Source organism: Manacus candei, unplaced genomic scaffold (assembly GCF_025592945.1).
Source record: "Manacus candei isolate 608988 ecotype Guabito, Panama unplaced genomic scaffold, ASM2559294v1 h1tg000050l, whole genome shotgun sequence".
In the NCBI taxonomy this organism is placed as follows: domain Eukaryota; kingdom Metazoa; phylum Chordata; class Aves; order Passeriformes; family Pipridae; genus Manacus; species Manacus candei.
Window position 1 is genome coordinate 8,065,849 of NW_026138098.1, and position 17,103 is coordinate 8,082,951.

The following is a 17,103-nucleotide window of genomic DNA, read 5'->3' on the forward strand; positions in this document are numbered from 1 at the left end:
TCCAAAAGCCATACAAAGGGTTTGAGCACCCAGCTCTTGCTTTCCAAATTGCAAATTGAAATAAATGTCTGAATATGAAGTATATTACCTACAATGGTATTTAAATCTTCAAGTATTACCAAAAATAATTTAAATGCAAATTTGTATTTATTTATTTGTGTCTCAAATGGAATTCACACCAGTTAAGTAACACCTTTCAAGTTCATTTGAAACTAATTACATGGATAATTCTTCTTATCCAGATGACTGATTAAAATGTTATTTTTGGATGCAGTCCTGAAAATCCATATATTCCTGTAAATAATTCTTGCATGAAGTGTCTCATGAAAGTCACACAACTGCCTTTAAAATCCCCTTCTCACATGTCCACAACTACCAACCTTATAAAAAAACAGTTTAATAGTTAAAAAGAAAAATATATGGCCTTCTACTAATCTAGTCTTTCAAGTAGAACACTATGTTTGGTAAGAATGCAAGGAAAAGGATATCCATGTTAGGTTTGTTTTACTGTGTCATGGTTGATTAACCAGGAACAGCATCTGCACGAAGACACAGTTCATAAAATTACTGACCAAGGTTTTAAGTTAAAGATTTACAAACATTACAAGACTGTAATGGAAATATCTTAGCTCATGGATTAAAACTCTCTATTAATATATGGAGAGTCAACTGAAAACATTTTTCTTTAATATATGCAAAACTGATCTGTTTGCCCTTTTTTGCAGTTCACACAGCAAAGGAATTGCCATGAACATCTCTGCAGCTATAGAAAACACTAACATACAGTTATTCTAAGGTGAGAAAAGGCTGTATTAGTTAAAAAAAAAAATGCAAAAGAATAGGTTTTAATGATTTTAGATACCTGCTTTTCAAAACAGTGCTCTTCAAGGCCAGCCTAACACCTGTCAAATCTCATCACTACAGACAATTTGCTAAACCCCAAGGAAACATCAAACATTTGTGAAGATTTCCACCCAGAATCAGAACAGTTCCTTTAACTGAGGAGAGCAGGAGGACACAGCTAAAGAATTTCCTATTCCTGGTTTAGGAAAATACTGCATCTGTCTCTTAGAATCACACACAGACTGAATACTTCTGTCTGGAAACAGATGTAACTGGTACCTGTTCTCAGAATAAAATAGAAAGAAGAAAGGCTGAGTTGGAGCCACGGACAGACTGCTTGGGCTGCTGAGTAAAAATTCAGTTCAGAAAGTAAGACAACACATTCTCTTTCCCCAGCAGATGAGATATTGATCATTGATGATCCCAAGCTTTAAAAATAAAATATTTTCCTAGACAATGGGTTAGGGGGAACCTTACTCTTGTGTAATAAATCCCTGATTTTCTGTGCATTAGAACCAAATGTTTTTGTGAAGGAAAGCAGTTTGGCAGACCAGCATAACAGACCTTTCTACAGAATTTCATCTTCCACACAGTAGATGGATATGAAGATGAAAATTTACTTCTATCTTGGAGGACTATTATTGACTATGGCAGGAAGACTGTACAGGAATTCCTCAGAAAGTAGCTCATTTCCTGGTCTTATGAAGAAAATTACCTGGAAAACATAGGGTTGTTTTAACTTATGTTAAAGTAAAGAAACCTACTAAAATCTCAGACCATTGATCTTTACAGATCACACAGCTGCATCATGACGCTGGCCACTGAATGGCACACTCAAACATGAGCAAAAATTCTTAAGGGATGTCTTTTAAAAGTGATAGATAGTGCCTAAATCTCAGAACTTGCAATAACATTTTTTGAATCAGTAATACTCCGGAGGGTGTGGAATTTTATATCCTCCAGCAGTATCTGACCCAAACATCATTTCTCATAGCGTATGACCTGTGTTACAGCTATATTTTATAAAACATTAAAAGTAAAGCCCCTTTAAGAAATCATCTCATATATCTTTTCAAATACCAAATCAAACAATTTATTCCAACTTCACAAAGGTAGCACTAGCTTTTAGGTACTTCCTGAACAACTCTAACCTGGCTGTGATCATGAGATGATACCATCAACCTGTTGCAGCTGAATTCTGTTGCACAGTTTGTACTATTTTCTTTTTTGAGCAATTCTCATTAACCAACCATTAGGTCATCAAAAACTGCCCAGCCAAACAACAACCGAAAAGTAAGGAAGGACACGTGTGATCCAAGCTCAGTATTACATCCACAAGGTAAGTCTGAATTATCCCAATTATACTATTTTCTAAAATATCCAAGAAGTTTGCATCACTGAAGCCTGGACCATTTATGTATGTACACTTCGATTCCACTCAAAAAAACTTCCAGTATACCTGTGTGAAATATATGTGAGTATACATTTGATACATATAAAAATAAAACATAATAAAATAATGTATGTATTGTGGGAGAAGAACGGGACTTTTACAATATGATCATTTTAGTACTTAAAAAAGTAGTAAAATAAATAACAACAAAAATCAAAGACAAGTCTATGAGCTGCCTCTACTCAAGTACTTGTACCAAAAACACCTATACCCTGTGGGGCAGCAGGGTATTCATGGTAGGCAATCATGGATTCACCCAAGCACCCACACTTTGCAGCACAATGCATTGCCTGTGTATACAATAAAGTGTAAACAAAGGTTTAGATCCCCAGGCTGAAGTTCTCCAGTTCTTTTGCATGTGAAGTGTAACTTGTTTGGGAAGTAATGAAGATGTATTGTAGTAAAAGATGCTTGTTGCCTTTCAGTGCCCCAGGGGCTGTGGTAAATGTTTGTGATGGGAGCAGCCTTTCTGTTTTGAGACTGGTTTTGGCAGTGGAGATCTGTAACACTGCACTGGAAACAGAATGATGGTCATGGGTAGAGGAAAGTAGTACCCCCGTGCCACGGAGCTTTCTGACTGGTTTCCAGAGGACCACTGCTGCTGATATAGCCCAGGACTTATGGACTGCTATACATCAGTTAAAAGAAATATATGAAAGGGAAATGAGCCTTAAAAACCAAGACGCTTCCAAAAGCATGCTCTAAGTCTCTAGAGCAGCACTTTATAATGGCTATTAGAAACATAAGAGGAATACGAGTAAATTAAATAAAATGATAAACTAAAACATCAATAATGGTATTAATAAAGCTTCCCAATTTAAGCTCTGAATGCATAACAGAAAACAGAGAGACTGAAGCATCAATGATGTCAACTGCATTTTATATAAATTATGTTTTAAAGTACGTAGTGGCAATGAAATATCAATATAATACATACTGGTTTATTACTAAGAACAGCTACTATGTTCATGAAAAATAATTTACTAATATATATTGAATCCAGAAAAGCAACTTAATCCTTCCACTCCTGAGTCATAAACTCCTATCATAGCTTCAAATCATCTCTGACAACTGTCTGGGTAAAACCTGAGTTTATTGGTTTTTCCTGTGCAATGAAACATCCTCTGGAAAGTAAGGAAGAAAGAAATGTTTGAATGGGGAACTTGTAATTTACAGGAAAAATTACTATGAAAAAAAGTATTGATCTTTTTCCATTAAGTACATGTACCAAAATCTTGTAGAGAATGGAGGGGGATATTAAATAACCTTATTAAAGAAAATAATTATTAAAAGGTAACTATAGAAATGCACACATACATATTTTATATTTCTATTTTCCTACATACATAATTCATGTAATATATACATAAACTTGTGTTTTCATCTTAAATATACCACAAACCATACCAAAAGCTACTAAAGTATGAATGAATGTTCAGTTATACAAACAGCCTGTATACAACTAAAAAGGGAAAATGGATACAGTATACATCAAGATGCTATCCAGAAGACCAATATTCCCATTTAATTCTGCCAATACAATATCAGACTAAAGTGAACCATGTAAAAGGGCTCTGAAATATATTAGGCAATAAAGCTCTAGATGTGAACTTTAACTCTCAGTAGTTCTTCCTTTCACCTCTTTGAAGAAGCAAATAAAAAAGATTTACAATCAAAGGGGTTTAATCTCACGTAAACTGAAATTAATCTCCAAAGAATAAATAGAACATCACATCCATAAAGTGTGATTATGTTTCTTTTACTCATGGAAAAGACTTTCATATTTCATATAATTTTATGGGTTTGCCCTTCATGGGTGAAATACTCTATATTTCTCTCAACAAGTGATGTTGTATGTAAAAAAAAACAACCCAGATCTAAAAAGAAAATAAAAATAATTTATGACCATTGAATCTGTGGGCAAATCATGAAATATAGAATTCAATATTTTCTGCAGTAGGTTTCCAGAACCATTAGAAATTGAACATATTGTTTCTATTTCAAAATGGTTGTGCTTTCAGTTCTGCTTTTTTTGCAATGGTTTTGCTGATTTCTACTAATTCAGAATTAATACTTAATGGGGGAAAAATTACTCTTTTATTCTAATTACTGTCAATTAGTGAATTTGAGGAAGAAGAACTGTCACCAATGCCAAATTTCAGCAACCTTCCAAATCAAAAGATTCACATTATTTCAGGGGTTTTTTTTATGTTTTCCCCGATTCTTATCTTTCACTGCACTCTCTAGTAAAGCTGTTATTCTCTGATAATAAATCACAGAAACATAAAATGCATTTAGAAAGTCACACACCATGTCAGCATTGTTTAGCATAATAGACTCAAATATAATCAATAGATTTACACATTACTAAAGAACTTTTCCCTTCATTATGTAAGATTTTCAATACTTTTTCCAAAGAGGCTAATATAGTTGAAGGGGTAGGTGTAAAAAAGTCATAACATTCGTTATTAAAGCTCTATTAACATGGAATTTTTCTGAAGAACAGATGGAGATTTTTAGGTGTCCAGGCCAAAGAAGCATCATTCAAGAACACTAAAAATTCTGTAATCGTACTGGATAAAGAGTACAAAACCCAATTCTCCTCAACCTGATATTTAGAATTTCAATTGAAAAAACTCAAAATATATTAAAAAAGAAATATAATTTAGAAACTTTCATGCGTTTTCCTAAAATAGCACAAAAAATTAGAGAAAACTTTGAAAACCAACTATGACATAGAATACAATTGGGCCACATATGCAGATTAAATTCAGATTAAAAACTTAAATAGATTACCTAATTGCTTTTTACTGTGTTATTCTTAGTGCAGATTTTGGAGTCCACGGCAGAATTTCCATAATTTTGCTTCTTATTGACAAGACATAGCATCCCCACCTTGAATCCCAAGAGATAAATCAAAAAAATCCACAAAGTCTTCCACACGAAGTGCTTCATTTGGTACCAGGAAAATTTACTGGAATGTTTTTTATTAGTATCTCAGTAAATAAATTTTATTAGATTAATTCCTTTGAATTCAGATGTCTCTTCTCAAAATTAATAATTAGATGTAATACTTTAGCACCTATAAAAATCACAGCATAACACAGAGTCTAGCGCTCTCTTTTCTCTCTTTCTGTGATATATTACAAGTGAACACAGGAACCCTGAATACTTCTCTACTGCCATAAACAGATTGCTCATTTTTTCGATGTCACTCACTCCACAACATGCCACACCGACCACGTCTGCAGAGACAGGCTGGCACCGTGCTTGACAAAGCTGCTTGTCACTTGCTGTAATGGTCAATGACATTATTGCCTGAAGGAAAACACTAATATTTTGTACTTCCTTTATTTTTGGTTATTATTTTCCTTCATCAGCTTGCACCTCACTTCACTGTATACTTATATCTGGAAATAAACTTCTGAAGTTAACTGGTAAATGTCATAAGAAAAACGAATTCCTTCTCTTTCGAATTTAAATGACAAAAGCAAAATTTCAAGCCCATTTATCACAGATGAAAACCTGTTCTAGTTCTTTTGTTTAAAGCATGGTGGACTGGAGTTTCATAAAAAAATGTGACCAGGATTAAGGAGTCTAGAAGAAAAATAGCTGCGAGCACCAATGTTCTTTTAGTGTAAGAAAACAATTGACTAATCGGATTTAAGAAAATACAGCACAAAATGTAGGAAACCAAAACAAACACAGCGTGAATTATCTACGATGCTTCTTAGGATAAAAAATATAATGCAGTTGTAAAAAGACATATCCTTGTAAGGAGAATATGCCAGAGCTGCCTCAGAGTAAGAGAGTCCACAAAGCACTGAGTCTTAAAAAAAAATACATGTTTTCTTCAGGGTCTTGAGAAGTGTGTTTCAGGTGCCACCTTCAGAGACCTCTGTGGTGAATACTACCATAGAAGTGGCAGCTTTGGTTCCAATGAGATTTTATAAAAGAAGAAGTGGTGACAAGATGGTTTTTGGAGTGCTAGGCTACAGCATCACACATGATGAAGATTGCAATTTAAGATTTTCTCTTTTTTCTCTCTCTAAAAAAGACTAGGGGGAAAAAATTCTTTCAAATCCTTTTACTTCACCCTACAACTACACTCTGCACTTAAGCAATTCCAGAACTTATTTTTAGTTATTATGAACTGAGGAGAAATTGGGATTGAGCACTTCAGGAGGCACAACAAACAGCTCTCACTTAATGTATTTGATACATAAAGGAAGTGAGTATTCAAAAATTTCAATAAACCTACTTGAAAGAAGGAAAAAGCCACACCTGTTTTACATCAAGCAAGTACATAGGCCACCTTCAGATATCTGAGCAACTGTTTCCTATTTCGAGGAACAGTGTCTGTTGAAATCAAAATATGGCATTGAGTACACTCAAATGCCCTCCAAATGACTCAAAGGAAAAACATAGAAAGAAGAAAAAGAACAAAATAATGGAATACATTTCTGTTCACTGGTGGATTAAATTACTCATCCGTTGTTTTGAAGAGCAACTGATCCAGTGGTACAGGGGAATCTCCTTTGCCTGCAGGCCAATAACAGTGGCTGCCTTCTCAGGAAATATGAATTTATCAAATAAGTCTACAGTAATGACAAAGATTCAGTGCGATTCAGAGAGTGGAAGACATAAATCTACAGTCAAAATTTCAAAACAAACATTTAAAAAAAGGAAACCCAACTCAAGATTGTCTACCACAGTATAGACAGGCTTGTCCCAGTGGAAGTCAAACAACTATTTGCTTCTAAGTGAGGTGAAAACTGTTTAACGCATCACTGAGTAAAAATCAATTTTATTCTAGCCCCAAATGTAAAATCCATTTTGCTAAGATGACTTGATTTTCATGTTACCATAAAATATTCTAATTTAGATTTATAAGGCTTCTACATTTTCCGAGGGCACAGCCATGGTGGATGAGATCTGATCCTGACATACTGTTTTGTCTTTCTTATGGAGATCAATATGTCATCTCATGAAGATAAGCATGCCAAAATCTAGCACTAATTTATCATCCTTCATTTTAACAAAAACAAAACATGAAGCCAGCCATACAGAGCAAAGAATGCTGGTAGGGAGAAGGAATTCTCCCATTGCAAATTTACACCCAGGACAGCAGATTCAAGCTCTGCAGCTCCCAGGAGCTCTGACACAACCCCCTGAAATGCAGCCACCAGTCCCACTGCAGGAAGCACAACTGAAGGGACTGTTCAGAGATTTTGGCACACAGTCGTACACATGGGGTTAATAAACCTGGTTCTTCAGTATCTGCTGAAAGTCCTATTGTAGCTCATGCTTGTCCTTACCTTAATGCCCATCTTCTCCTCCTGCAATAAACACTAGGTATATTTTGAATATTGTTTTCTCTCACTTATACTGCTTACAGAAAGATTTATCAGAAAGAATGTACTCCTGATCCTAAATGACCATAATTTTTTATGGAATTTCTAAAAGCACACAGAAAACAAACTATCAAACTATCCATATTATTTAACAGTGCTCTACTTATTAAAAATTTAAAATTCTTTAATTCATAATAGTAAGGAGATATGTTATAAAAGTGACTAAAGTATAGTACTCCATTCAGATATAAAATCCACTGTTGTCAGCTCCACCCAAAGTGCCAGAGACAACAGAAGGAATAGTTCTGGGAGCATAAGGATGTGTGCTTAGAGAAAGTGCTGATTGGTTAGTAGTTGGTACCATGTATTTGAAGCAGGCTTTAAAAAAGTAGTTATGACAGTAGCAGATGCATATCATTTCCTATCACAAGTATATTAACAGCTAACCTTTGTTATCTGCACTGATTTCATGCTTGCCTGGTTTCTGATTATGAGCTAAAAACACATTTCTTACCAAAACTCCTGCTTAAGATTATTAATACAAATAATTTTCCAAGAAATGCATGAGTATTATTTTAAATTCTGTTATACTGTTAAAATTTTATTTAAAAGCATATTAAGAAATCAAGTGTTTATTGGCTCTCAATTCTGGATTTACTCAAATCATATATAATAAAAACAACAATTATTGAACAGTCAATATTTATGCATGATAAAACATGATCTAAAAAAAAAATAAATAATGTTCTCAGAAAATAAAGCTACTTCTTATACAATTATGCAATGCCAAAAAGTGTTCTGGCACCTACCATATAAAAACCATATATTCATGTAAGACTTGAAAACATTAAAAATGTTTTTATCACTTATAGTTTAAGGAAAATAGCTCCAAACTTTAGCGTATTAAGTGTTTTACTGGTCAGGGTAATACAGGAACAGACTTTCTTTAACTGTGGGTACTGTATTTCTTCAGTGTAAGAAGAATAATCATTCACATTTGCTGCCTGTGAAATTTCCTAATGAGATCTGTGCTTCTTCAAAGCAAGTGGAAAAAAAAGTCAGACACTTCTCCATTTGTGTGACAGCTAAAAGTCTTCAAGGCACTGAGTAAAGCAACACAGATGCCAAACTCTCTTTAAGACAGTTAGTAACCTGTTCCTACTCTTACATAACTGATTGCATTTTTACTCTAGAGAAAAGGTCATTGAATCAGTAGATACAATGAAACCTTCCAGGAGAAAGATAATGAAATTAAATAAGGTAGGGTTTTTAACTATTCATATCATGGTCTGGAGAACTACAGCTTCAAAAATATTCTGCTTATTTTTTCAAAATAACTTTTATTTCTATAACTTTTTTGTTCTAGGGTATAGAATATCAGTATCTTGGTAGACCAAGCATTAATTGCAGAGCTAATCATAGAGTTTTTGCTGTTATGTATAGTTTTAAATAAAGTTCTTACAGAACAATAGTTTTAAAAGAGTTCACCTTGATACATCAGGACAGTTCTAAAAATGCTTGTTATTTTGATGTCTCTGATTCAAGCAGTAAAATGTTCATTTCTTCTTTTAGTTTGGAACACACAGTTTTAAACTGTACTTTTGAATGGTTATTGAAAAGCTGTTCCTGTCAAATTAACCTATTTGCTGCTTTGGTTAAGCAGCCAGGGTGAATAGCATTATGTCACATCTTCAGAAACATGAGAAATACGATATTAGAGGGGAGAAATGCAAATGTACGTTTATCAAAGCGTGTTGAAATACGTTTTGTTGTCAACCACATTCAAATTATCTTTAAACACAATTATTTTCTCAATCAATAATCCTAGTAAATATGACCTGGGTTATTACTGTTACCAACATAATTTGCCACAGTCATAATATACCACATTCCTACTCAGTAAACAAAGGAAAACAAATTCCCACAAACAAACAAAACTAAAAACACACAAAAAAGAAAGAAAGAAACAAACTCTTATTAAAATAATTCTTTTAGACTACAAATCTTTGAAACAAAATTTTCAGATAAGGGCTCAAACACTATCAACCAATATGGAAATGTAGTGGGTTGACCCTGGCCAGATACCAGGTACCCACTAAAGCTGCTCTCTCACTCTCCCTCTGCAACTGGACAGAGGAGAGAGAAAAAAACCAGCCAAGAATTCATGAGTAGAGATAAGAGCTGGGAGACATCTGTGACTGATTACCTTCACAGGCAAAACAAGACTCAAAGTGGGGATAGTATTTATATTTATTACTAACAGGATAAGAACCAAAGAGTGAGAAATAAAACAGTCTTAAAAACACCTTCCCCCCCACCCCTCCTTCCTTCCATGTTCTCCCTCCTCCCCCCCAGTGGTGCAGGGGGACGAGGAATGGGGGTTATGGTCAGTTGTTGTTTCTGCAGCTGCTCAGGGAGAGGAGTTGGAGTCCTTCCCCTGCTCCCATGGGGTCCTTGCAAAATTCGCTCTTCATTGTCCTGCGACTTTACTTCCTGCAACATACAACTCCAAACACAGATCACCTTTCCCCCAAGGTAAAATCTCCTTGAGGCAGACACCGGGTCTCCCCATCTTCCCTCATTACCCACCAGGTACACCCTGGTCCCTGAGCAAAGACAATCCCACGGGTTTGTCCTTTGGGTACAACTTTGTCCACTAGTGTGAAAAAAATATAAATCAGTTATTGCTATGATTTGCAGTAATAAATATTCTTCAGGTTGTTCAGAATGGTGATCCTGTAGAAATGACATCCAATTTAATAGCTACTGAAAGTTTTAATGGTGTCTAGACTGGAAACGTTTCATTCTGGTTTTCTGTAAAGGGCACACTAAGTACTTTCCCTACATTTACTTACAACACATTGCAACTAATAATCCAGTGACAATAGTTGCTTCTTTGGATCATCTACATGGACTGACTGACTGCTAGCTCTGCTGTCAGTGAGGATCCCATGCTCACAGTTGTTATGCATTGGGAGTGTCACTGGGATATTACCCATGATTGGTTTGGTTCTGTGATAAGAGAATCAATGCACTTTAACACCTGTCAAAACCCCATGTCCATGGGCATAACACTGAAAGAAAGATACACAGAAGGTACTGGTTCATGTCTTGGAAAGAGCCAGTTAGCCAAGCCATAGGCCTGAGTTAATCTTGGGAATGCAACACAATTAATAACTTTTTCATGCAGTCATTTAATTCAGAACCAACTCAAATTCTCCTCTCCCTTCTCTTCCCCTCTCAGGTCCTGCTTTGAAAATTGTGCTATTCTTTTTGCCTCTATGTTTTTTTTAGAAACACAGTATGAGAGCTCCAGTTCCTAGACATCCTACCTATCGCTACAGACACCTTCATACCAACTCAAATGTAGAAGGGTACAATACAACCTTACATCAATATTTTAATTTTTTTTTTTTTGGTCACTCTATTTCTCATTATCACCATGAAACCTTAGCCTGATTTGTATGTTTTTGGAGGGTTCCCTGTCATTAAGGTTTGTACCTTGCTTGGATCATGGCAATGCTCTACTCACAGCATTTCCTGATTCCTTTACATATTTCTGCAACTAGGTTCCAAAGGTGGACTATTAATGTTACACTGCAAGGCCCTATTGAACTGAGTGCCAGCTGCAAGCCTTGGTTAGGTAATTAGACTGAAGGTGAGCCAAAGGCAGTGGTAGGGTAGCTGACAGCTATCCTACAGTCTTTCTCTCTCTAAGGGGGATTACGTTTGCCTTGGTTTCCAATTAGCTTACTGTTCAGGCAGACAGATTTCTTCTTTCACCAGGATCATGATGAGTTTGCATTCACACAGAACAAGCTACATGAGACAGACAATCACACCAGGAGAGGTAATGCACTGTATCCATAGAGATGGCTTCACCATCAAAGAGCCTATAGTTTACCTTTTCTAAGGCTGCATTAGGGCATAGAGCACAAACAAACTGCTTTTAGTCTACCTCTGCTATTTGTGATTGGGTCCCTCTGTTCTGTCATACTTGGACAGACTTTGCTTTCTTCTAGATGAGTTTGTAATCTTAAGGTTTGCATAATTTTTTAGATCTTGATGGCCTCCCAGAAAAAAAAGAGGAAAAACCCCCAAACACGAAAAACCCCAACAACCAAACACTTAAAATCCCAAACACTACTAGACTGATCTTTAGGCAATGAGCATTTTATTGCTCCGTTTTCGGTGATTGAGGAAAAATGGGGTATTTCACATCAGCTACTAAACCCCTCTCCATTAGCCAATATATTTGGCACAGAAAACTTCAGGCTCTGCTCATTTCTGTTTGCATTTTGGTGACAGCAATAAACAGATTGGTCTGTTCACAGTATTTAAGAGTCTGATTCATCAGGTACAGTTCCTCAGAGCACAGTGATTGAAGTAAACAGAAAAGGTGTACTGTGAACTTGTGAAATAAAGGCATGGCGGTTCTAGAAATACAGAAAGTCTGATGAATGTATTTGTCACTGTTCATACTTCGTGTACGCTTCACGGTTATTGGGGAATATCTTCACAGCAAGATTTCAAAGCACTGTAACTAATCCATGTATATTCAAGTTTGTGACATTTTATAAGACAGTGGAACTTTCAAGAAGTCTTTTAGTGGAGTTTTGTTCAGATCCCAGAATAGTTGTCCATTTGCAGTTGAAACCCATTCCTACATTGCTGCCACAACCAAATCTCAGGCATCACCTACTGCCTTTCACAATTAATCTCTAACACATGACAGCATTAGTAGTGATTTGGTGTGCTTTATTAAAAACAACAGAGCCATCATTTTCAATAATTCTTTTAAAGTGTTTATAAAAGAATCACACACATAAATGACTTGTTTGAGTTTAGCTGGCTTCTCTTAATCACTGTGATATATAGCACAAATCTTTATGAAGTGTGAAGACTGAACCACTGAATATGAAATGCATGAAAGATTCCAGCAGCTGCCTGGTTAAGACACAGGTTCAATGGTCAAGAATCATCACAATTTCAGTCAGAAGATAGAAAAAGCAATTTACCTGAAGAAGGTGACAAAGAACTGCACCAGATCCATGATAGTATTGTGCTGTGAGAAGGCAATCTGCAAAAAAATACAAGTAAATTACAACATTTTCAGACTCAACAGCTCTTTTTAGGCCAGGGTTTTATGGCTCTGTGGGTGATTAGTTTCAAGTGTAATTTCAGTCTAGCATGCACACACCTGCATTTATCATAAAGTGAGATGAGCAACTAATCCCTATATCTCTGCTGGTGTCAAAATGCAAAGAGTGGAATATAGTTTTTTTACTGAAGTAAAGTTAATAGAAATATCTGCTTAATAAACAATAAAAAGAATATTAAAACATATAAAACCAAGATGCAAAATATTAAGAAATCATATTTTTATAAATTGAGTTCTTTTTAGTCAACTGTTTTGACTATCACCATTTTCCACTTTAATAACAACACTGAAACAAGGTTTTAGAGAAGACAAACAACATATAATGCTTAAAATTAATAATTGCATAATATTAAAATTAATGCATGTGTTAACTTTATAAAAAATGATAAATTTGGTGCATAAAAAAACAGTTTCAAAGCAAATTACTTTAAAGACAAAGTAATAAATATTCTTTTGGGCTACATTCTTAGAGCCTCACCAGAGCATGCATTAGTTCAGCTCCTTGCTGTAATTTTTCATGAAGATTTAAGAATTATCTCTAAGAGAGCATATACAAGCAGACATTCACACTTGCATGCAATACAGCCTATAATTACTATTATAACTAAGAACAGCACTTAATATTTAAGTAATATCTACAAATATCCATAAGTCCCTGCCTTGCTCAGTTTTTCAGTCTATAATTATCAAAATGAAGACATACAGAACCTTCTACTTTGAATTGTACAGTCTGTTCAAGTAATGGTTGTTTTTAGAGATCTTTGTGCATTTAAGATCTGATCTTGACTAGTAATTACACCAAATTACTCTGATTCCCTTTCACAACTGACGTGAACTTCTGAAATGATACCTCATGATACTCAAAAAGCTACTTTTTTTCTCTCTTTTTATTTTAGAGCAAAGCTGAAATGTGAACTTCAGTATTATAATGGTGTTACAGTGTCTTGTGCCAGCCAAACACAGTTAAACATAAATCAGATTACTTAAAAGCTTAAGGAGGGAACAGTATGTAAACAGCATCATTTCAGAAATAAGCATAGGGAGCACCATCACAAAAATACATCTCTGAAATGTAATTTCCCCTTTCTCTTTGTAATTCCACAATTCCAAGCAATGAAAAAAATTTTTGGAGCTCTGGAATGCAGTACAGGAAGTGGATATTTCAAATTTCTCAGCCCAAAATATCATGAAAGACACTTCATAAAGGAATCAGAATATTATTTAGTGTATTAAACTTCTAGAGTGCTATCATCTTCCTCCTCTCTAGAGAGGATATGTTCCTAGATGTACATAGGTTAAGTAGATTGCTATGCTTGAATAAGAGTAAAATCTGCATTCTGGTCTGGGATCCTGTGGAAAGACAAGAAGCTGAGTACCATTTAGGAATTAAGCAGGAGAGAGAAAAAAAATCTGACTCAGTACTTGAGTTAAATCAACAAATGTTTTCATATTTGTCCAATATAAGCAGAAATTTTTAATTTTCAGAAACTTTAACTTAGGTTACTCTCATGATGCATACTGTACCAAATGAAGAGAAATTAGGGAGTAAAAATCTGAAAAAGTTGAAGAGAAATTACAGAGTGAGCAAAATTGTCAAAATATTTGTTAATGGTAACATAACTTTTATTTTATGCAGAAAAGATAGCATCTGAGAAAAGAACAGAAGATTTCTTTGGCCCAATATAAAACACATATAATACATAAGCAATTGTTTAAGTATACCTTATATAAAAAACAAAGGCTTTCCAAATTCAATTTTTTGTTTTAAATGCAGGATGGCTTTCCTTCAAATACTGTGTGGTGTTCAACTTAACTGCTGGTATTTCCAGAATGCTTTTTAAAAGTACCATACTTCAGATAATGAACTAACACAAGGAGAAAAAAACATGCCCATGTTCACAGAGTTTGCCTTTTGTGACCCCTTAAAAAGCTCTTAAAAAGGACCATTTAGATTTTGCATTACTTGGATTATTTTCATTCAAAGTGTCAGAGTTCCATAACAGCATCTGTGAGTCTGGAAACAACTACAGTCAAGGGAAAGTTTGCAATCAAAACCTGCAACCCAATCACAGTCATATCAGGAAAGTTTTACCTCAAATTCTTCTAAGAAACTATAGTGCCTTAATTTCCCTTTTTCAACACACAGCAAATATTGATTTTATATACCTATTAATGATTAAATGATTCGAATATTCCCAAACTCAAGATGGGATGAATCATTTTTGCACAAAAATGGACACAGAAGGAATGATTTTACAATTTCCATCTTCTGTTAATCTAATCATCTACTCAAGATAATTGCAATGATCTTTTGCTGGAGTTCATGTTTGCAAAACCTATGGAAGAACACCTGTCTGTAAAACTTGTTTGTATGGTTGTATGGGATTTTCTTGAAAGTACTCCTATTTTAAAGTAAAAACATGGTTAAACATAAAGTTCCATCCCAGAAGTAATTTCCAGTTTTAATCAGACACCTTCTAATAAATGCATTACAGTTTATGTTCAAAAGATGAACTACAGCATTTTCTAAAGAAACGGTACATGCATCTTAGACTAATTTCAACACAGAATATTAACAAAAAGAATATATATTTTAATTATAAGTAGATCACAAAGAAGTAAGCAAATATCAGGAACTTAAGACTGATACAAAGAAACAGAATACAATTAAAAAGATTTATTTCCATGAGGTTTTCATATAGATATGAATGTTACTGTCTTTTTGCTTGTGCCTACATAGATAAGGGACAAGACAGGGAAAATTCTTTCAGCTCCAGGTTTTCACTTTGGACTTAAGAGATACTGAAGACAAATATCTCCTTTGTTAATTTTTATCATGCCTAAATAGCCTTCAGTTTCCTCAAAATATCTAAAAAGCTTGTGGATCCCACAAATATTATCTCTATCTTCTCTTATAAATGAAGATGAAGATAAATATCCTTTCCATCATTTCCTATAGAATAGAATCAAGTGCCATGTGGAATATAATTTTTTATGGCAAAGGATAACCCCTACGAGTTAACACAGAATTTCCAGCATAAACCTATTTCTCTTGAAGAAAGAGGAACAACATTTCTGCTTTAACACTGAAAAATGGAAGTAGGATTACTTATATTACTGTAAAACATTATTTGAAATACAGTTTCAGGTGCAGATTCTAATTCTTTCGTTCATTAGCATCAGATCTCTAAAAGAAAAGTTAGGAGAGACATTAATGTGGCAGCTACAGATATGGGTAGAGGTGCAGAGATATCTCAGTAACCTCCCACGATCTCTTTTTTTGTTCAAAGCCAAGATAATAGACAGCCATTTACCATAAATATTTTCAAACAATTTTCTCACCTTTACAGGAACCACTAGAAAACTTCTCATCAACTACAACAGTTGAAGTTCTTTTCCCTGTTTGTCTATAGGTCAAAGCTTTCATTGACTTTATGATCCAATACTGGGACAGAAAAATTGTTGTTTTAAAGCACAAATAATGACAGGTTTTGCAGAAATCTACAAAATGGATATTTATTTTTCTTAAATACTCTGCTATTGAAAGCAAAGAAAAATAAATTAACTATAAATATTAAGGTGAATCAGAAGTTATAATTTTCACAATAATGTCATCCAAAACTGTATCTCCCAAAAAAAGGAATAATATTCTGAGCCTACAAGATATGCAAAAAAACCTTTAGTATGATTTCATAACATGGTTTAATTTTCTTTTCCTTATAAATTGGTTACAATATTTGGGTGTCTCTTGAATAAAACCAATGCCAGTTGATTTATAGTTGGCCTCAAGTTATGTCACTTGCTGCTAAAAAAACAAGAGCATGATTATTAGAGTATCAGGCTATAGTGAATTTGCTGAAACAAAAACATCAAAGGACTTAGAAATTCCAGCTTTGTACTCCAGCAGGGCAAAGTCTAATCTCAACACCTGGTTCACAGAAAAAACCCTAGAAGTCGTTTGAGCTTTTCCTTCATTTGTGAGTCCCCTTCATCAAGAATGAAAGCTGTCCTATGATTTGAGGATCTCTACCTTGAGCAACTGACAAGAGGAATTTTTGTGGGGTAGTTTGGAATATTCTAACAGTGGTGAAACTCCAGCTATGAGTATCTATGATAATAAGAATGAGTTGCATGCATCAATATTTTTTCCACAAGATCAGAATCAGCCAACCTCTTGAGCATGCAAGCTCTTTTTATGCTTGGAACAGAGGAATTCAGACCAAAAAAGAAGTTGGGATGATTGCTTATTTTAGTATATTAGATCATATATCAGATCTTTCTTGTGTGATTTT

The 17,103-nt window shown here is 34.6% G+C and overlaps 1 protein-coding gene across 6 annotated transcripts in view; it reads right to left on the reverse strand.

Moving 5' to 3' along the window:
* Nucleotides 1–17,103, reverse strand: part of ATRNL1 (attractin like 1) — a 466,156-nt gene that overhangs the window by 221,683 nt on the left and 227,370 nt on the right. For all 6 annotated transcript variants that reach the window (XM_051801056.1, XM_051801055.1, XM_051801059.1 and 3 more), the window contains exon 25: nucleotides 12,669–12,730. In XM_051801056.1, the coding sequence (XP_051657016.1) occupies nucleotides 12,669–12,730 (62 nt within the window). The remainder of the gene's footprint in view (nucleotides 1–12,668; nucleotides 12,731–17,103) is intronic.